The following is a 23136-nucleotide window of genomic DNA, read 5'->3' as shown; positions in this document are numbered from 1 at the left end:
GTGTGGGAGTGAGGACCTGAATGTTTTCAGAGACAGCATTGAGAGCCTCTGTGTGAGAGAGACAGCATGTGACAATGAGAGCCTGTGTGTGAGAGAGAAATGCATGTGAGAATGAGAACCTGACTGCGTTTGAGGGAAGAAGATGGAGAGAAAAGAAATAGAAAAAAGACAATATAAAAGGAATTGGCAAAAAAATAAGAAAGGGAAGGGGGAAAAAAAGCCTGTGACCAACAGATTAGAAAACTAAGATCAGATAGCAAATGTAAAAAAAAATAAATAAATTACTTTTTACTGATTGGCACGTGTGATCTTTGGTAATGTGCAAGAGTAGCATTTTCTCTATGCGGATCTCACAATGTACGAGATCAGCATGGAGAAAGTGGAAGCCCATGGGGCCTGCACTTAGGAGGCAGCAGAATGGGCTTCAGTGTCAGTAGCAGCAATCGGCACCTCCCCAATATCCATGTGGCAGCAGAGGAATGAGAGAGGCTCCGAAGTTGCTGGCAAAAGAGGGGGGTCTACCTTTAGTGTGTGCATGTGTATGAATGGGACTCTGCCTGGGGGTGTGTGTGTGAATGCATGTGTGCCTGCCTGGGGTCTGTGCATGTGAGAATGAATGCGTGCATGCCTGGGGGATCGGGAGGGAGTGGGGTGAAAATGAATGGGAGACTGCCTGGGGGTCAGTGTGTGTGTGAGTGACTGGGAGCTTGCCTGGGTGTGTGTGTTTGTGTGTGTGAGGGAGCCAGTGATTGTGAGAGCATGAGTGTGTATGAGAAAATCCAAGGGCGTATGCTTGTGTGTGGCAGGGGAGTGGAGGGGGAGAGAGTATCTTAGATCCTGAGAGTGTGTCAGTGTTAGTGAGAGCGAGAGGTTATGGTGGATATTCGAGCATGAATGTGTATGTATGTGACAGTGTATGTGTGAGAGAGAATAACCTCCTAATCCTCGACAATATCAGGGTCACTGGAAATCAAGAGCTCCCACAGAAGGGGACAGCAGGGGCTTTTTAAAATCCTTATTAGTTTTAATTATTGAATGTTATTTGATATATGTGCTGTTTTGAAATATCCTGTAGCAAGGACCTGCTCTCCAGGTGATGCATTGTCCTTTCGCACGGAGGATAACTCCCCAAGGCCTACTGCCCAGGAGGGAAGGGTTAGGTCGGCCGTCATAATTGGTGATTCGATTATTAGGAACGTAGATAGCTGGGTGGCTGGTGGGCGTGAGGATCGCCTGGTAACATGCCTACCTGGTGCGAAGGTGGCAGACCTCACGCATCACCTAGATAGGATTTTAGACAGTGCTGGGGAGGAGCCGGCTGTCGTGGTACATGTGGGCACCAACAACATAGGAAAATGTGGGAGGGAGGTTCTGGAAGCCAAATTTAGGCTCTTAGGTAGAAAGCTTAAATCCAGAACCTCCAGGGTAGCATTCTCTGAAATGCTCCCTGTTCCACGCGCAGGTCACCAGAGGCAGGCAGAGCTCCAGAGTCTCAATGCGTGGATGAGACGATGGTGCAAGGAAGAGGGATTCAGTTTTGTTAGGAACTGGGGAACCTTTTGGGGAAGGGGGAGTCTCTTCTGAAGGGATGGGCTCCACCTTAACCAGGGTGGAACCAGACAGCTGGCGCTAACCTTTAAAAAGGAGATAGAGCAGCTTTTAAACTAGAACAAAGGGGAAAGCCGACAGTCGCTCAGCAGCGCATGGTTCGGAGAGAGGTATCTTCAAAGGATACTAATGATGCATTAGAATTAGGGCATCCAGACAGTGAGGTTCCAATAATTAGAAAAATAGTCCAAGTGCCTGTAACTAAAAACTCACCTGAGCTAAAAAATTCTAACTTATCCCTATCAATTAAAAAGCAGAATGAAAATACAAACAAAAAACAAACTTTGAAATGTTTGTATGCTAATGCCAGAAGTCTAAGTAGTAAGATGGGAGAATTAGAATGTATAGCAGTGAATGACAGACTTAACTGGCATCTCAGAGACATGGTGGAAAGAGTATAACCAATGGGACAGTGCTATACCGGGGTACAAATTATATCGCAATGACAGAGAGGAGCACCCGGGAGGCGGTGTGGCGCTTTATGTCAGGGATGGCATAGAGTCCAACAGGATAAACATCCTGCATGAGACTAAATACAAAATTGAATCTTTATGGGTAGAAATCCCTTGTGTGTCGGGGAAGACTATAGTGATAGGGGTATACTACCGTCCACCTGGTCAAGACGGTGAGACAGTGAAATGCTAAGAGAAATTAGGGAAGCTAACCAAATTGGAAGTGCGGAAATAATGGGAGACTTCAATTACCCCAATATTGACTGGGTAAATGTATCATCGGGACACGCTAGAGAGATAACGTTCCTGGATGGAATAAATGATAGTTTTATGGAGCAATTGGTTCAGGAACTGACCAGACAGGGAGCAATTTTAGATCTAATTCTCAGTGGAGCACAGGACTTGGTGAGAGAGGTAATGGTGGTGGGGCCGCTTGGCAATAGTGATCATAATATGATCAAATTTGATTTAACAACTGGAAGAGGAACAGTGTGCAAATCCAAGGCTCTCGTGCTAAACTTTCAAAAGGGAAACTGTGATAAAATGAGAAAAATTGTTAGAAAAAAACTGAAAGGAGCAGCTACAAAAGTAAAAAATGTCCAAGAGGTGTGGTCATTGTTAAAAAATACCATTCCAGAAGCACAGTCTAGATGTATTCCACACATTAAGAAAGGTGGAAAGACGACAAAACGATTACCGGCATGGTTAAAAGGGGAGATGAAAGAAGTTATTTTAGCCAAAAGATCTTCATTCAAAAATTGGAAGAAGGATCCAACAGAAGAAAATAGGATAAAGCATAAACGTTGTCAAGTTACATGTAAGACATTGATAAGACAGGCTAAGAGAGAATTTGAAAAGAAGTTGGCTGTAGAGGCAAAAACTCACAGTAAAAACTTTTTAAAATATATCCGAAGCAGAAAGCCTGTGAGGGAGTCAGTTGGACCGTTAGATGATCGAGGGGTTAAAGGGGCACTTAGAGAAGATAAGGCCATCGCAGAAAGATTAAATGATTTCTTTGCTTCGGTGTTTACTGAAGAGGATGTTGGGGAGGTACCCGTAATGGAGAAGGTTTTCATGGGTAATGATTCAGATGGACTGAATCAAATCACGGTGAACCTAGAAGATGTGGTAGGCCTGATTGACAAACTGAAGAGTAGTAAATCACCTGGACCAGATGGTATACACCCCAGAGTTCTGAAGGAACTAAAAAATGAAATTTCAGACCTATTAGTAAAAATTTGTAACCTATCATTAAAATCATTGTACCTGAAGATTGGAGGATAGCAAATGTAACCCCAATATTTAAAGGGCTCATGGGGCGATCCGGGAAACTACAGACCGGTTAGCCTGACTTCAGTGCCAGGAAAAATAGTGGAAAGTGTTCTAAACATCAAAATCACAGAACATATAGAAAGACATGGTTTAATGGAACAAAGTCCGCATGGCTTTACCCAGGGCAAGTCTTGCCTCACAAATCTGCTTCACCTTTTTGAAGGAGTTAATAAACACATGGATAAAGGTGAACCGGTAAATGTAGTATACTTGGATTTTCAGAAGGCGTTTGACAAAGTTCCTCATGAGAGGCTTCTAGGAAAAGTAAAAAGTCATGGGATAGGTGGCGATGTCCTTTCGTGGATTGCAAACTGGCTAAAAGACAGGAAACAGAGTAGGATTAAATGGACAATTTTCTCAGTGGAAGAGAGTGGACAGTGGAGTGCCTCAGGGATCTGTATTGGGACCCTTACTTTTCAATATATTTATAAATGATCTGGAAAGAAATACGACGAGTGAGAATCAAATTTGCAGATGACACAAAATTGTTCAGAGTAGTTAAATCACAAGCAGATTGTGATAAATTGCAGGAAGACCTTGTGAGACTGGAAAATTGGGCATCCAAATGGCAGATGAAATTTAATGTGGATAAGTGCAGGGTGATGCATATAGGGAAAAATAACCCATGCTATAATTACACAATGTTGGGTTCCATATTAGGTGCTACAACCCAAGAAAGATCTAGGCGTCATAGTGGATAACACATTGAAATCGTCTGTTCAGTGTGCTGCGGCAGTCAAAAAAGCAAACAGAATGTTGGGAATTATTAGAAAGGGAATGGTGAATAAAACGGAAAATATCATAATGCCTCTGTATCGCTCCATGGTGAGACCGCTCCTTGAATACTGTGTACAATTCTGGTCGCCGCATCTCAAAAAAGATATAATTGCAAAGGAGAAAGTACAGAGAAGGGCTACCAAAATGATAAGGGGAATGGAACAGCTTCCCTATGAGGAAAGACTAAAGAGGTTAGGACTTTTCAGCTTGGAGAAGAGACGGCTGAGGGGGGATATGATAGAGATGTTTAAAATTATGAGAGGCTTAGAACGGGTAGATGTGAATCGGTTATTTACTCTTTCAGATAGTAGAAAGACTAGGGGGCACTCCATGAAGTTAGCATGGAGCACATTTAAAACCAATCGGAGAAAGTTCTTTTTTACTCAACGCACAATTAAACTCTGGAATTTGTTGCCAGAGGATGTTGTCAGTGCAGTTAGTATAGCGGTGTTTAAAAAAGGATTGGATAAGTTCTTGGAGGAGAAGTCTATTACCTGCTATTAAGTTCACTTAGAGAATAACCACTGCCATTAGCAATGGTAACATGGAATAGACTTAGTTTTTGGGTACTTGCCAGGTTCTTAGGGCCTTGATTGGCCACTGTTGGAAACAGGATGCTGGGCTTGATGGACCCTTGGTCTGACCCAGAATGGCATTTTCTTATGTTCTTATTGGTGTTTGGGAAATTGTAAAAAATGTGTATGATTTTAATTAATAGAAATTCTATTTATCAGTAGTTTTAAAATATTCTTTTATTATGGATTTACTATTATAACTAATGCTTTATGTTTCTTGATTTTATTTGTTTTTTGAGGAATGGTGGTTCTATTTTTCTATTGTTAATACACGGAGTCTGGCTTCTTGGAGTTTCCATTTCAGTTTTTGTCTAATTTGTGCTCCTTCATTTTGTATTCTGTTTTTGGTGAGAGTGTCTCTGCTCTGTGTGTGTGACTGCGATGAGAGATTCTTCTAGCATGTAGTGTCTGTATAGGGATCTATAGCAATCGAGTTTGTTTTGTTTCCTCAGTGGGTGGTGTATTGGTATTCTAGGACCCAGTGTAATATTTACCCTTGCTTTTTCCCATGTAGGGTTATTGTTTGAGTCCTTGATATTACTGTTATGTTACGATGGGATTGCAGTATATATTTGGAGTGTCTTTTTTTTGTGGGGTTTTGTGTTAGTTCACAGTGTGCCTGGCAGTGGATGGTGTTTATGCTGTTACTGTGAAGTGACACCAGAATTTGAAAATATCTTTTAGTATGATGAGCTGTAAGGGAAACATCCAAGCTCCATTGTTTGGGGGAATTTCAGTGGATGCACAGAGTTACAGAACTGGAGGTGCAGGATTTGTATTGACCTTCTGTCCCTTCCTATATAATTCCAGACTTCACTCTCATAGCCAAATAGAATTAGTTGAATGAGGCTATCAAATAATTTTATAGCAGTTTTACTAGAAGTGTGAAACTGGCCAGCTTTTTAAAATTACACAGAAGACCCTTTGGACTTTAACACTTTTTTTTTATAACCAATTTTAAATCAGGATCCATGCTACAGAGGTGGGTGTGATGAAGAAATGTCATTTTGGCTCCCCCCCCCCCCCAAAAAAAAATTCTTCTGTATAGAGATGCCACTGATTTTCTGTGACCTTAAGCATTAGTACAAGAAGGATTAAGGGGGGGATGCTGGAAAGGCACACAAATGCATTAGCCCCCGGGCGCCGGAGACCCTTGGTGCGCCACTGGGTGCGAACCATATGGGGCTGCAAGTGGCGGCAAAGAGGAGTTGAGATTTGGCAGGCCGCAAGCAGTGCCCAATCTGCTCGCGACCCAGGAAAACACACAGCCGGTGGGCGTGATCAAGAACAATGTGAGAGTCGGGGCCGAGACCTGGGGGGGGGGGGGGTGCGGTAGCGCAAGGGAGAAGGCTCGAGGCTCGCCTAGGGCGCCTAATCCCTTTGCACCGGCCCTGCATCCAGGTGCATAAAGAATGCCTTTAAGAGAGCACTATATTATGACAGATGCTTTATTGACACCAAATAAAAAAACAAGAAGATGTTGATGTAACTACATGTGTATCGAAGTACTCTCCAATATCAAGGAAAATTATCAGAAGTATTCGGGAACATTGGCAGATAATAAAAATGATACCCGCCCTGGAGAATTTGGATTTCCATATGGCATTCGAGAAGTAAAATTCTAAAGGAGAAGTAAGTACATTAGATGGTAAGAATTTATGGGAGATTTTAAATGTGAACAAACCCTGCAAATTAAAGAATACACGAGTTTAGTAACTGGATATGTATATAAACTCCAACATTTTACTAATTGCTCAACAACTCATGTGATATATATTACATGTCTGTGCCAAAAAATCTAATTGGGACAAACTGCTAGATCTTTAAAACAATGTATTGAAGAGCATAAAAGTTGTTTGTGGAATAGAGAAACTGCTCCTATTGTCTCACATTGTCTTAGAGAAAACCATCAAATAAAAGACCTGAGGTGGTTTGCAATAGATCATGTTGTAAAAAAATGTGAGATGAGGAGATCATGAAAGACTCCTTTATCAAAGGGAACAGCAATGGATTTTTAAGTTGTGTGCCGAAGAACCAGTAGGCCTCAACAGTAAATAGAATGGAGTACTTTAATTTGAATTAAAAAAAAAAAAAGATTGTACTTGACAGAATTAAGGTTGAATGTGATGTTTTAAGAAGAAAAGATCAAATGCATATTGCAATTAACGTCATAGGTAATGTAGGACTAATTGGACAGGATATATCCAATATACATAATGAAGTTTTTTGAATTGCAAATGCAAACAGTGATTGGCACATTAGGAATTTTAAGCGCTTTAAAAGAAGGAATGACCATGTTTAATAAAGCCCGAATCAACTGTGAAAGAAGACATGCTATTGCAAGATAAAAAACTGAGTATTTAAAAGAAATGGCACAATGGAAAGGATTATATTTTAAAATACTGCATTGTTGTGATATTTTGATTCTTGTGTAGAGATCGCCCTGATGCAGCGCTAAATGAAACATTGTCGACGTTGGCTTCTGTATGAGAGGATTAAATCATAATTTGAGAAGTGAAGAAGAAAATGTTCATGTTGGGCAAAGCTCAGATACGTGGATTGTTTCACTTGTGATAACATTCATTGGGCGATTCTAAACCAGTATATCAACAAATATAGCACATTAATGGTCCTATGGGATATATATGAAAAATTACATTAGGACATTGCTTATTTTTTGGAAGAGGATTTTATTAAATTACAAAGAAGAATTATTGTTTTTCTAAACTAAATAAAAAAAGAGGTTTTCTGACCCATGATTGCAACAACTGGTACTGAACTCAGTCTGTCACGTTTTCAACTAGGTCTTTCCTCAAATAACAGTAAAAATAATTCTTAAAAAATTGAAAAATAAATTAAAAGATTAAATAGAAAATGTATAATTTAAAAGATTTTTGTTGATTGATTTATACTAGCTTTTATTTGTAGGCAGGTAGAGTTGGGTTCTATGCCTCAGATTATGAAGGACATACTGGCCAAACCTCTCCATGGGAATTGCTTGCAAGTAGGCCATAGACATTGCCATGGCGCTGAGAATAAGCCTTGACATGACCCTCAAAAGATGCAGTCCTGCCTGGGCATAACAGAAGATGCAATCTGCTAGCTAACTGGCTAGGGTCTGTTTGGCAATGCCAGCTCCCAACCTACTGCTATCAAAAGAAAAGGTTGTGTGGACTGTCTTTGGGCTTCTGTCCACTAGACAGAAGGCTAAGGCTTACTTGTAGTCCAAACTGTGCAGTGCTCATTCACCTTGGTGCAAATGGGGCCTGGCAAAGAAAGTTGGCAGGACGATAGACTGGTTAAGATGGAAGTCAGTCACCACCTTAGGCAGATACTTAGGCTGGTCTTGGTCACGCACCCTGTCATGATAAAACTTAGCATAAGGTGGATAAGTCACTAAGGTCTGGACTGACCCTGTATGCTGAAGTGACAATCACCAAAAATTTGACCACCTAGGTCAGGTACTTCAGGTCACAGGTGCACAGCAGCTCAAAAGGAGCTTTCATCAGCTGAGCTAACACAGTGTCTTGGGACTTCCACTTGAAGCCTTATGGGAGGCTTCAACTGAAGAAGCTCCTGCATGAAGCTGACAACTATAGGCTGAACAGAGATGGGCACACCTTCCATACCCTGGTGGTATGCAACAATTGCACTCAGGTGAGCCCTAACAGAAATGGTCTTTAAGCCAGCTTCTGAGAGGTGCAGAAGGTAGTCAGTTTTTGTGTGGGGCAGGAAAATAGATGTAGGGCCTTCTGTTCACACCACACGGAAAACCTCCTACGGACTGAAGCAGAGGACTTTCTTGTGGAAGGTTTTCTAGAAGCCACCAGGACATAACATAAGATATGCCATACTGGGTCAGACCAAGGGTCCAAACCCAGCATCCTGTTTCCAACAGTGGCCAATCCAAGTCGCAAAGTACCTGGCAAGTACCCAAACATTAGATAAATCACAAGGACCCGAGACATATCCACAGAAAGATCAAGTGGCTGCAGGATTAATCTCAACATCCAGGCTGTGAGCAACAGGGCCTGGAGGCTGGGATGCCACAGCTTGCTTTCATCTTGTGTAATGAGATCTGGCAAAGTCCCCAGACTGATCAATCTCTGGATGCACCACTCCCTTAGGAGTGGAAACCACACCTGTTTCGGCCAATGAGGGGCTATGAGGATTAGTCCCTCTGTCCTTGTGAAGCTTCAAGAGTTTGCGCCAGAAAGGGAATCTGAGGATATGCATATAGAAGACCCTTGCCCCAATGATGGGCAAGGGCATCCGAGGCTGATTTGCTGTCTGTCCTACAGAGTGAGTTACCTTCCTGTTCCAGGGGGACGTGAACAGATATACGTCCAAGTTCCCCCAGAGGCGGAATACCTGATGATTCGCTACCCTCTGGTCCAGGGACCATGCATGAAGTCTGAAGGCTCGATTCAGCCTGTCTGCTACCATGTTTTCCATTCCAGCCAGGTACATGGTCCTGAGCACCATCTTGCAAGACAGGGCCCAGGGCTAGATCTGGATCGCTCCCTGACATGATGTACAATCCCGTGCCTCCCTGCTTGCTGACATACCACATGGCTACTTGGTTGTCTGTGTGGATCAGGATAACTGTTGGATAGCCGAACTCTGAAAGCCCTTAGCATGTACCTGATCACCCGAAACTCCAGAAGCTGATTTGACAAGAGTGTTCCTGGGCGGACCTGAGACCCTGAGTGCTGAGCCCATTTACATGAGCTCCCCACCCCAGGGTGGATGCATCTGTGGTTAGGACAACTTGGACAGGGGAACTTCAAAACAAGATCCCCTGATCCTGATTTTAAAGTACCCGCCAGCAGAAGTCACCACGGAGTGTTTTGGATGAAATCTTGGAAGCTCCGAGTGGCCTGGCGCCACTGCGACCTTAGGGTCCATTGGGCTCTGCGTATGTATAAATATGAAATGGGAGTGACATGGATGGTTGCGGCCATATGGCCCAATAACATCATGTGCCAGGCTGATACCTGCTGGCTCTGTTGAATTTCTGCTGCGATAGTCAAGGTGACAGCCCTCTGGTGAGGCAGGAAGGCCTTAGCCTGAGCCATGTCTAGCAGGGCTCCTATGAAGTCCAATTGAAATGACAGACTGAGATGGGACTTTGGGTAACTGAACTAATCTAGTGACACCAAAATCTGGATGGTCAAGTGTATGGCGGCCCCTGCCTGAGATGTGCCTTTTGACCAGTCAATTGTCCAGATACGAAACATGCACTCCCAAGCCTGTGGAGGTGTGCTGCCACCATGGCCAGGCATTTTGTGAAGATTCATGGGGCTGACGTGAACCCAAAAAGCAACACCCAGTATTGGAAGTGCTGTGTTCCCACCACAAATCGGAGATACTTCCTGTGAGCAAGGAAAATCTTGATATGGGTGTATACTTCCTTTGGGTCGAGGGAGCATAGCCAGTCCCCTTTTTGCAAGAGGGGAAACAAGGTGCCCATGGAAACCATCTTGAACCTTTATTAGAAACTTGTTCAAGGCCCTCAGGTCTAGGATGGGACAGAGTCCTCCTTTTCTCTTTAGAATCAGGAAGTTCCTGGAGAAAAAGCCCTGCCCTCTTTACCTTGGTGGTATGGGTTCGACCACTCTGGCCGTTAAGAGGGAGGAAGCACCTCCAGAAGTACCTCCTGATGTGCTACCAGCCCCCAAAATGGGCACGGAGGGCAATTTGACGGGACAGCCATTAAATTCAATTGGTACCCCTGACAGACGATGGACAAAACCCACTGGTCCAGGTTATACTGGGCCACTGGTTTACAAAGAACTGCAGCTTTCCCGTGACTGGAGGGGCTCATTGTTCCAGGCAACTGGCTTACGCTCCCTATGGCCCAGTCAAAATCCCATCGCTGGAGTTGACTGAGGAGCTGGCTGGGGCTTAGGGGCTCTCTGCTGCCTGGGGCGGCCAAGGGAGCCCTGATGGTGTTGATGGGAGTGAGGGGGTGGAGGATAGTACTTTTGGTTAAAGAAAATCTTCCTTGGCCCTGCTCTCACTGGCCTCCTGGATGAAGAGGATAGGTCCAGAATACTGGCAGAGAGTTGTTGAGGGGTTTCATGGTGGTCCTGAAGTTGACCCACAGCATCCCTCACCCTCTCTCCGAAGAGATTCTCTTCAGTACACAAGCGAATTGTTTCTATACCTCTGTTCAGAGAGCTAAGGCTCACAGCCATACTATTCTGCGAGTGCCGATTCTTACTACAGAAGACCTCTACCAGAACCAGAGATGACTCCTCAGTGCAAGTGCCTCTGCACCTCTGTGGAACAGGGACCCCACCAGCAATAGTCGAGGAAGGGATTCCCCTGGCTCTCACCGAAGCTGCTAGGAAATTGAAGATGACTGCCATTTCTACGCTGACAGGGAAAGCCTCAGTGCTAGACCCAGTCACCCGTGAGGCTTGTTCTACTGGCGCGGTCATGTTTGATACAGACACCCTTCCCCTCCGAACGTTTTTGCTGCACTCACACACTGTTCCTCCCCACACCTATGGCACCCATCAGCACTTCAACAGGAAGCAGGGGAACAGTCTCCTCAGTGCCAAGGAGCCAACACCTGGTCTCCTCCACAGGCAGAGAAGCTGCTGAAAAACCCCACTGCTGAGCTCCCCGAGCTGCTGAGGTAGCTTCCCCCCTGGAACCCAGCTGCTGCACAGATTTCTCTATCTAGCTCCTTGCTCTCTTTTTTTTTTACTCAGAGAACAGATAAAGATACATAGAAACCAATACTTTCCTTTGGTGCAGAGGTTCAGGTTCCAGGAGCACAGGTCTCATGACAGATCAGAGAAAAGCCAGACTACTGGCTGTATCAGTCTTCTTTTGCCAAACTTTAGTGACCCAGCCCAGGACAAACCATATAAGAGCGATACTTCCCTGCTCTACTGGGCTTGCAGTGCAGAACTGCCAAGCAGGTTCCACTGCTGCCTCATGGGGGATGAGGGATCTTCTGGAGCACCAGATGTCCACCCCACGGACCTCCAGACCAAGCTATCAGAAGGGTCACCAACTCCCTGCTCGACTGCTTCAAACCGTCTCTGCCTCTGTCTCTGCTGGAGACAGAGAAATACTGAGGGACTGCAGGTGGCACACTGGGTTATCTACAGTGTCAGTGAAATATTTTCTCCATATGCTGGCAGGGAGGCAAAACCCAGGAGTCTGGACTGATCCGGATATGTACAGGGAACTGACCATTTAATCCTACTTTTTTTCCTATCTTTTAACTAGTCACCACAAGATGTTGCTAGCTGTCCCCTGCCGTTTGATAAAGTCCCTCATGACAGATTCCTTAGAAAACGCCTTCTAAACACACTATATCAAAATGATCACTTCTGTTCACATACTTATTCACACCTTCAAAGAATTCTAGTAACACATGACTTCCCTATGCTAAACCCATGCAGGTTCTTCTCCATTAAGCCATGTTTAGAACAAAATTAATGGTCATATGGATAAACAGTTTCCACCATTTTACCTGGCATCAATGTTAGGCTCATCAATCTTTAGTTACTTGGGTCACACAGAGCTGTTTCTGAAAATTGGTATTACATTTGCTACCCTCCAGTCCTCAGCTACAGAGACAAGCAATGAGGTAAAATCATGGAATTTATATGACAAGAAGCTGCCACTGTAGCACTGCAGGAGATAAAAGAAAAATAAATTTAATAAGACATACCTTAGTGGGAGATCCAATAATTGTTGGCAAAGGAGTTTTATACAGCCATTCTGAGCTCCTAGGTGAGGATCCCATGTGCTTTGTAGGAGACGCTCCAAGACTGACTGGCCTGGTTGGCTGTGGGGCGTGGCTAAACCCATGTCCTGCGTATGAAGGGCACACAGGGTCTGAATGCTGCTTTCGAAGCTTCTGTTTATTTTGGTAGATATCTGTGAGAGTAGGAGCACTCTGGAGCCTGGCACCCAATAAGGACTGTGGCGACTGGGACTGTGGCACTGGAGATCCTGGAGGTGCAGAATGTGAACATGTTTTGTAAAGTGTAACAAGAGAAGACAGCAGACAAGATGTTACAATAAAAATATTAATGGGAAGGGAGGGAAAGAGAAAGGAGTGCAGTCTAGTTTCCAGGAATAGGTGCCTAGTCATATCTCGATCAGAAGTGGTTCACCAGAGAAGCACCATCGTGACAGGATAGTAACCAGAGAAAGGGGTACCTGCAGTGCAACTCTTGTCTTATCTCTGTTCTTTGGAATAACAGTGGGGGCAGGGTAGAGGTAAACTGAAGGATTTCATTTTCACTGTTAGCCTGGCACCTTTCTGTAGCATCTAAACTAGTGAAGACAAAAGTTACCCTTAAAAGCTCATCAACCCTAACTCTCCCCCACATTAAAATAAGGCCAAGTATCACAGCCAAGAACAAGGGTTACAAATGCATAAAACACCTCAAAGATTTAATGAGGTACCTTGAAAAAAAACAAAAACTGTATAACAAGTGTTTGTTCCTGAACTGGCCAAATAGCAGAAGAGCATTTAGAATCCCAAGTCTGTGATCCAACAAGAAAAGGCTTGGCAAAAAAAGTGAACACCAAAAAGGCAATATGATAACGTTAGTAGCCGCTGAGCTGCTCCAGTATGTCTCCCCATGACATAGCAATACCAGGACCCTCATCTTAAAATGAAACTTAAGGGGTCAGTAAAGTATAGTGGAATCAGGATTACATCCAAAATCCCTACCCATGCTGTCTCTTTCAAATGCCCGTTAGGATTAGAACAAAACATAGCACTCTGGGGTCACTACTAAAAATGAGCTTATACAGTCTATTAGAAGGGAAAGCAGAGTTGCTTACCTGTAACAGGTGTTCTCCCAGGACAGCAGGATGTAGTCCTCATATGTGGGTGACGTCAGCAGATGGAGCCCTATCACAAAACTTTTCTGTCAAAGTTTCTAGAACTTTTGACTGGCACACTGAGCATGCCCAGCATGCCATAATCCCTGTAGCCACAGGGGTCTCTCTCTTCAGTCTCGTTTGTAGCAAAAGGTGCGAGCAAAAAAATAAAATAGAACGTTTTGGAACCAACTCCGCGGGGTGGCGGGTGGATTTCATGAGGACTACATGCTGCTGTCCTGGGAGAACACCTGTTACAGGTAAGCAACACTGCTTTCTCCTAGGACAAGCAGGATGGTAGTCCTCACATGCGGGTGATTAGCAAGCTACAGGCTAACTCATTTGCTTTGGACCAACAGCGTACAATTTGTTCAACAGGCACAACTGGTGTACTGTTGGGAAAAATGAGGCAGCCTGAAAACCACAGTAGATTGGATGCGGAAGGAGTTGGGATTATACTGGAAATAAGTTCTTCAAGATGGATTGGCCAAAGGCAGAGTCTTGATGTCCTTCCTTGTCCAGGCAGTAATGTGCTGCAAATGTGTGAAGAGAGCTCCATGTTGCAGCTTTACAAATCTCAGCAATCTGTACTGAACGATAGTGTGCTGAGGTTGCCATAGCTCTCACCAAGTGTGCCTTCACTCGTCCCTGGAGAGGAAGGTCTGCTTTGTCATAGCAGAATTCAATACAGTCTGCTAGCCAATTGGAAAGAGTTTGTTTGCCCACTGCAACTCCTGGTTTGTTTTTATCAAAAGAAACAGTTGGGTGGATTTCCTATGGACTGCAGTGCGGTCTAGGTAAAATGCAAGTGCACGTTTACAATCCAAAGTGTGTAAAATCCTCTCGCCCTGGTGAGAGTGAGGCCTTGGGGAAAAATGTGGGAAAGACTATAGACTGGTTCAAGTGAAAATCAGTAACCGCCTTGGGAAGGAATTTAGGGTGAGTACGTAGGACCACTCGGTCATGTAGGAACCTTATATAGGGTGAGAATGTGACAAGTGTTTGTAACTCACTAACCCTTTGAGCAGATGTAATGGCTACTAGGAAGAGAACTTTCCATGTAAGAAAATCATCACAGGAGTGCAGAGGCTCAAATGGGGAGCGCATGAGCCTTGTAAGTACATTTAGGTCCCATTCAATGACTGGTGGCCGTAGAAGGGGCTTAAGTTGTAGTAAGCCCCTCAAACCGACTCACAAGGGGTTGCACTGTAACCGGGGCATCCCCTACTCCCTTGTGGTACGCTGAGATAGCACTCAGGTATACCCTCACCGAGGAAGTCTCGAGACCAGAGTCTGAAAGTGCCAGAGATAGTCTAAAAGATGGAGTGGGGCATGAAAAAGGGTCGATAACTTTTTGTGTGCACCATATGGTAAATCTATTCCACTTAGAACGATAGGATTTTCGTGTGGAAGGCTTTTGTGAAGCTACAAGCACTTGAGAGACATCAGTTGAAAGGTTGAGCGGTTGCAGGATAAAGCTTTCAATATCCAGGCTGTGAGGGATAGAGTCTGAAGGTTCGGGTGGCGTAACATGCCTTGATTCTGAGTTTGAGTGGGCACTGTGCCCAGGTGAATGGGTTCTCTGAGAGGTCGAGAAGCATGGGAAGTCATACTTGTCGAGGCCAATACGGGGCTATGAGTATCATTGACTCTTTGTCCTGTTGTAGTTTCACGAGAGTTTTGGCTATCAGCGGAATCGGGGGGATACGCATATAGGAGGTCTGTGTTCCAGGGGCGAGCGAAGGCATCCATGGCTAACGCGTGTTGTTGCTTGTGCAGGGAGCAGAATTTGTCCACTTTGTGATTCAGTTCGGATGCAAAGAGGTCGAATGTTGGTTGACCTCCAACGCTGGAAGATTTTGTGTGTTACCAAAGGGTCCAGAGACCACTCGTGAGGATGGAACTGTCGACTGAGGAGATCTGCTAGTACGTTCTGTATGCCTGCTAGATAAGTGGCCCATAGATGCATGGAGTGTGCAAGGGCCCAGATCTGCACAGCTTCCTGGCAGAGGAGAAGAGCCTGTGCCTCCCTGCTTGTTCAAGTACTACATTGCAACTGTGTTGTCTGTTTGTATGAGAACAGTCTTGTGTGAAAGGCAGTCCATGAACACATATAGAGCATAACGTGTAGCCCGAAGCTCTAGGAAGTTGATCTGAAACGTTGCTTCAAGCTTTATCAAGTACCTTGAGTTTGAAGATTGTTCACATTAGCTCCCCAACCCAAGTTGGATGCATCTGTGGTTAAGGTCACTTGTGGAATTGGTTGCTGGAAGGGTAGACCTGTCAGCAAGTTGGCTTTGTTTGTCCACCAGAGAAGCGATAGACGTAGCTGGTGGGTTACATGAATCTGGGATGAAAGGTTGAGTGGCTTGGAGCCATTGAGATTTCAATGTCCATTGAGTTATTCTCATGGCTAGTTAGCCATAGGAGTGACGTGGCCCGTGGATGCCATGTGACCCAGCAACATTAGGAATTGATGGGCTGAGGCTGTTCCTTTTGTGTGCAGAGACTAAGCTAGCTTGGAGAGTGTGTCTGCACGGTCAGAAGGCCTTTGTGACTGTGGTGTCCAAATCTGCTCCGATGAAAGTAAGGAGGTGAGACGGGAGTCAGGTAGGATTTTTGGTAGTTGATGAGAAATCCCAATGAGTATAGTAGATTGATAGTGATCTTGAGCGCGTTGAGAGCTCCTTGCCTGGATTGGCTCGATTAGCCAGTCGTCCAGGTAAGGAAACACATGTATGCTGCTCTTCTTGCATAGATGGGCCGCAGCCACTGCTAGGCACTTTGTAAATACACGGGGTGCAGAGGCAAGTCTGAAAGGCAGAACCCAGTACTGAAACGATGTCCTACTATAAAGCGCAGGTACTTGCAGTGCTGTGGAGATATTGGAATGTGAGCATAAGCGTCTTGAAGATCCAGAGAACAGAGCCAATTTTTTTTTTTGCAGAAGGGGGAAGCATGGTGGCCCAGGGACATCATTCTGAATTTTTCTTTCTACAGAAATTTGTTGAGATTGCAGAAGTCTAGGATGGGGCAGAGGCTGCCGGATTTATTTGGAATGAGAAAATAACGGGAGTAGAACCCTCTGCCCTGCTGTGTCTGGGAAATGGCTTCCACAGCTCTGGCGCTCAGAAGGTGGACAGTTCTGACTCTAGAAGAGTTATGCGATATTTTTGCATCCACAGTGGATTAGGGGCTGAATCCGGGGGTACCATGAGGAAGTTTAGATGGTATCCCTGGGTTATGATGGCTATAACTATTGGTCTATGGTAATGCTGAGCCAGTTGGTTATGAAGTGGTGAATCCGACCTACTGGCAAGTCTGGTTTTGGATTTGTGGAGTGGCTGCTGTTCTCTGGATAGATTTCAAAATTCAGAGGCTTGGCCGGTTTGCAGGGCTGGCTGAGGCCTGGATGGCTTGGGCAGTCATGGATGTCCTCTCTGAGGTGGTTTGGTTTGTCTCAAGCGAGATGTAAGTGGGTAGTACCTGAATGAGCGATAAAACGGTCTTTTGGAGTCCCTTTTCGTGGTGGTCCTTGCAGAGGGAGCCTCCGTAGTAACCGTGGAGTTGACACAGGGTCTCGTGATGGTCTTTCAGTTGAGCCACTGCGTCCTGTATTTTGTTGCCGAATAGATTTTCTCCAGTACACGGCAGATCTGCGAGCTTGTCTTGGACTTCAGTTCGCAAGTCTGATGCCTTAAGCCAGGCCCACCTTCTGGCTCCGATTCCCGACGCTGATAAGCGAGAAGCAGTCTCGAAGGAATCGTAAATGGCCCTTACTTAATGCTTTCCAGCCTCAAGGCCTTTGTGTAGTATGGCATTGAGGTTATCTTGTTGCTGGGGAAGAGTCAGCTACTCTATGAACTTGTTTCCAGAGATTCCTCTGATATTGTGTCATGTAAAGTTGATATGCAGCAATGCGTGACACTAGCATAGAACCCTGAAAGATTTTTCGACCCAAAATATCCAGGAATTTTTGGTCATTTCCAGGGGGAGATGGAGTGAAGGCGCAGTCTCCTGGCCTTTTTCTGTGCGGATTCAACCACCACTGATTGGTGGGGTAGTTGTGGCTTTTGGAATCCTGGAGTATGCTGGATCAGATACATTGCACATCTGTCTTCCTATTTACTGGTGAGACAGTGCAAGGGTGCTCCCATAGACTATGTTGGAGATCCAAGAGAACCTCGTGGACGGGAATAACCATAATTTCTTTGGGAGCATCAAATTGGAGGACTTCCAATGCCTTATGACGTGTGTCTTCCTCTGTGACCAGGTCAAAAGGGATTGTCTGACATTTCCTTTATAAAATTAGCAAAGGAGAGGTGGTCTGGGGGGAGACCGTCTCCTTTCTTCCAGAGGACATGGTTCTGATAGCATGTCCTCCGCAGAAGTGTCGGTGTCAACATCCTCCCCATGGGTCATACGGGGTCCTTGGCTGAGATCCCGAGGGGGGGGGGGGGGGGGGAGGGAAGACCTGGTACTCCTGGACGTTTTTGGAATTGATGGATCCCTCGATAGAGGATGCGGCAGCACAGATGAAGATTTGAGCGGCATCGAAGGGAATTGTGGTCGTCTCTATCCCGAGAGCCCTGACTGACCAGGAACCGGTTCCAGCATCGGTGGAAGTGGTGCTGGAAGAGGACTGGAGTCCATGCCTTCATCTTCCGAGGACCCCGGAATGGGTATTGGGGGGTTTCGGAGATTCAGTAGGTCGTTCGGTACCGATGGCCCAGGCTGGGTCGGAAGGGCATAGACTATGAGTGTGTCCAGGCGGTCAAATAGCAGTGTGAAGATCGATGGCTCCGGTGTCTGCTGGCCCACATACCGGCATTGATGGAGGATGAATGCTCTGGAGGGCATAGAGGACTGTTGGACAAGCATGTCCAGCTTCTCCCTGGAAGCTGGCATAGGTAACACAGCAATCACAAACACCCAAAACCACACAAAAGTGTATGCCAGTGAACCTCTATGTGTAGCACAAAAAGTAATAAATGGTTCGACTGGTATATTTTGTTTGTTTTTTTTAAATCATATAGCCATTGAATCTTGTAGGACCCTTACTCCTAGAGTCAGTATCGAAATCAAACTCTCATGTGGTATAGGGTCACTTTACTTTATTTCAATCCACTATATTTTGTTCATTTTTTATATTATCTTTTTGTTAAAGTAAAATAAGTCTCAAGCATGCTGACAAACTGTAAATTATCAAAAGCCATAGGAACCAGCGAGGTGAGGAGGAGACAGAAAGAACTTTGCCTGCAACTAATACCAACTGGTTACTTACCTTGCTGCCTTGCTGTATCGGGGGTGAGGAGGTGCTTTGCCCCGACGATTTGGATTCGATACTTCTGGTTGGTGACGTCATGTGGGAGGGACCGGTAGTGTTTTAAAACCGGACCCTCCTGCGGCGCACTGCAGCCGCCGGCGCACTGCCCAAGCCGGGCGCGCGGCTTTGACTGATATTCGAGGGGTATTTAAGGATAAGAAAATACCCTGAATAAATTCCATCAGCAAGTGAGTTAAAAACATTTCTTCTTCTTTACCTTATCACTTTAAGATTTAAATATTAAACTGTCTCCTCGATAGCCTCCGCCCAGGAGAGCCATTTAAAGTTTATCAGGAACCGGCGCTAAGAAGGATTTGTGTTGGACTTTTAAAATTATTTGAAATTTTGATGCCTCATACCAAAAGGAAGGCACGGTTGAGGGAGGTGATTACATCATCTCCCTCACCGATGTCTTCACAGCCACCGATATCCTCTTTCTTTGCAGCCGCAGCTGAAATAATACCGAAGGACATAGTCGCTGAGGGGGTTACCTTGGAGCGAGGAGGACCCCCTCTGACTGATGAAATCTCTTTGAGCCCCGGAGCTCCAAAACCACCCTCCCCACCAAGTAAAAATCAGACTGATCATACAGAGGCCCCTAAAATGGATAGGGGAAATGCTGATATGTTTAATACATCTATAGAAAATAATTTGAGTGGGGAACAGACTGTGGGCGGAGAAGAGATACCAGGACCAGAATTGGAGATAATATTGCCACAAAAACCTGTAGAAATCAACATGGATTTATTATGGTCAGCAATTAAGTCTCTAGAGGTAGCAACTATAAAAATGTCTCAAAATGTTCTGGGACTTCAACAGAAAATATTACATTTGGAAAATTCTGTATTAATGGGGAAAAGTAATCTAGAAAAATGTGAGAAACGTTTGGAAAAAGTAGAAGCTGTTCAGGAGAATTTAGTAAAATCTGAATTAGGAAATGAAAAGAAACTTGAATTTATAGAAAACTCCATGAAATATGTTAATTTAAGAGTTTTGAATTTTCCTGTTCAGAACTTAATTCCTGCAAGAGATATGCTTAAAGAGTATTTGCATGTATTAAAGATGCCAAAGGAGTCATTACCTGCCTTTTCAAAAATATACTATTTACCAATAAAATCAGGGATAAGTAATCAACACGTTGATTTACAACCTGAGAGTAATGTAAATTTGACAGAGGTATTAGAGACTTTGATAAATACAGATATTCCAACTAGGGCAACTCTTATAGCTTCATTTCTTTTTCCAACAGAGAGAGATACTGTTTTAAGATTAGTTTTGAGAAATAGGCTTCAAAAATTTCATGGACAACAAATGTGGATATATCCAGATTTAGCCAGAAATACTCAATTAAGGAGAAAGCCGTTTTTGAGGCTGAAAACGGAAGTAGAGGCTAGGGGAGCTAGCTTTGTATTAAAATACCCATGTAGATGTGAAGTAAACTATTTAGAACATAAGTATGCTTTCTACAAGGTTACTCAGCTCCAAGCATTCCTGGAATCTCATCCCCCATAAAACACAGAGGTAGAGTAAGAGCTATTTAAAGAATTCAACTGCTGTTCCTATTGGTTGGTTAAAGGGATTATTAAAATTAGTTTTCCCTTTACCCTTTAATATGTTTATTCACTTATAGATGCTCCATTATACTGGCTCTCTTGGAATTTCTTGGAATATACAGATAAATGTTTATTTTATTTAAATTTCTTCATTGGTTGTATAACTATTTTTGTCTGTATATAATAATTGAAAACTATTGAAGTTTTGTAAATGTTGAAAAAAAACCCAAAAAAAACCATAGGAACCAACGTAATATGTTGTGAAGCAATAAAGTAAATGTCAAGTCACAATCCAACATATTTCAAAAAGGAATACTCATCGCAAAATAGATCGAAGTCCTGGATCCCGACACAATCGTGTTTCGAAACAAGGTCCTGCTTCAGGGGAAATGACTTTCCAAACTTCCTAACTGACATCCACTGAGATCTATTTTCGTTCCATCAGCATAGTTCCAAATGGCTATTACTTCATCCACTTCTTACGCAGTCTGCATTCAGACTTGCACATTTACAACATGGTGACAAACCGGAACCTTTTAAACTCCTCACCAGAAGATACGGAAACGCCCCCAGTCCTCAACCAGGTCGTATTCCTGCGGGCAGACAACCTGTAAACCAACTTCGAAATCTACCTTTCTGCATCTCAAATGATAAATTAAATTGCATATCTTTCAAAAGAAACAGCAAAATCTTTGTAGCATCTGAGCAGGTTGAACACACCAACAAAATCAGTAACTACACTCCACATTCAATAAAAGCCTATAGCACTTCCCAACCGGGTATGTTTTCCTGCGTAAGGGGAGTAACACGTCCAGCATGTAATTCATACCCTCTATTAGACATTGATATCATCAGAAGTCCACTTCCCGTCCAGTTCCCTTTCCACAGCACATAGCATCTTCACAAATGGAGTCCTCTTTCACGTCCAGATATCTTTCCACGGCGCATAAAGCTGCCAAAGAATACATCCTCACAAACGAAGTCCATGACTTTCACAAATGCTTCTGTGCCCCAAAAAAAACATTCAGCAGGAGATCCAATCATATCCACTGATGTAATGAGCACTACCAACAGCCTAATGTCTCCAAAATGTTAGGAGCATTTATGGCAAAAAATACCCTATTTTCAACAACTCAAAACTGCAATTTATGTTAACTCCCTTATTTCTTATATGACCAAAAAATTTTTGATCAGGAGTTAAATCAACGAAACCAATTGATTTTCTTATTAAGGCCATAAGGGTGTACTGAGTTCAAAGTAAAAATCCAGTAACGTTCACGCTTATTTAACAGAGATTGTATATCACCTCCTCTAGCACCTTTCTGTTCTTGCTCCAAAACTAACCAACGTAGATCGGTAAACATGTGATTCGCCTGTATGCAATGTTGTACCAACGGGGCTGTTAGTTTGGAGATCTTAATGCAACTTCTGTGCTCAATTAGTCTTGTGCGGATTTTTCTCTTGGTGCGCCCAACATACACCAATTTGCATGGGCATTGTATGAAATAAATGACACGCTCCGAATCGCATGTAGTAAATGTCCCCAAGTTTACTGTAATGTCTGAATGTGGAGACTGCCAATGGTCCCCCTTTAGAGATAGAACACACGTCGCAATTGCCACAAGTGTGATGTCCACCGGTTTTAAGTTTTACACGTGTAGAGATAAATGCAGATTTGACAACCAGATCCCGAATGTTTTGTCCTCTGGAAAACGCAAATCTGGGGCCTGACTGAAAAACTCGATGAAGGGACAAAACTTGCCAATGGGAACATACAATATTCACTACATCATTAATATGTGCTGAATATTTCAATGTACATGTAAGGTTTGGGGTATAAGGACACTGTTGATATTGAAGCAACAACACTCTGTTGGCAAAAAGCGCCCTCTTAAAGGCTTGATTACAGATTTAGGGTACCCCTTTATGAGCAAATCTTGTAGATAAAGCTGACGCCTGCATCCGAAATTCTTCTGTCATGAAGCAAATCCTCCGTAGCCGCAAGAATTGAGATATTGGTAATCGATCTTTCAGTCTTCTAGGATGGTAACTCGAATATCGTAAGTAATGGTTGCAATCTGTTTTTCTATGTAAAGTGGTCTTAATGGTGCAACACGATCATTTTTGCAATGAGTATTCCTTTTTGAAATATATTGGATTGTGACTTGACATTTACATTATTGCTTCACAACGTATTACGTTGGTTCCTATGGTTTTTGATAATTTACAGTTCATCAGCATGCTTGAGAGACTTGTTTTACTTTAACAAAAAAAGATAATATAAAAAATGAACAAAATATAGTGGATTGAAATAAAGTAAAGTGACCCTATACCATATGAGAGTTTGATTTCAATACTGACTCTAGGAGTAAGGGTCCTACAAGATTCAATGGCTATATATATATGATATAAAAAAATATATATACATAGGTAACAGCTACAGGGGGAGGCAGGCTAGGCACTACTGGCACCTCTACAGATGTCTGTGGGGCTCAGTACCTGGCACCGATGTCAGTGGGGATCGCCTCGGTATCTCGAGTAAAGAGGAGGTTGGAGGCTCCTCTACCCGTGTTCTCTTCGGTAACGGCTCGATAGCCATCGAAGCCGAAGCAGTGTTGGTGCCAGCACCAGGAGTAGACTCACGCCGGTGC

The 23136-nt window shown here is 43.9% G+C and overlaps 1 protein-coding gene across 2 annotated transcripts in view; it reads right to left on the bottom strand.

Moving 5' to 3' along the window:
* ULK2 (unc-51 like autophagy activating kinase 2) overlaps nucleotides 1-23136 on the bottom strand; it is a 255524-nt gene that overhangs the window by 84606 nt on the left and 147782 nt on the right. For both annotated transcript variants that reach the window (XM_029611375.1, XM_029611376.1), the window contains one exon: nucleotides 12441-12724. In XM_029611375.1, coding sequence (XP_029467235.1) covers nucleotides 12441-12724 — 284 coding nt within the window. The remainder of the gene's footprint in view (nucleotides 1-12440; nucleotides 12725-23136) is intronic.

This window comes from Rhinatrema bivittatum, chromosome 8, assembly GCF_901001135.1.
Source record: "Rhinatrema bivittatum chromosome 8, aRhiBiv1.1, whole genome shotgun sequence".
Classification (NCBI taxonomy): Eukaryota; Metazoa; Chordata; class Amphibia; order Gymnophiona; family Rhinatrematidae; genus Rhinatrema; species Rhinatrema bivittatum.
The sequence above is the reverse complement of the archived record's forward strand: the minus strand, read 5'-3'. Positions and strand labels throughout refer to the sequence as shown.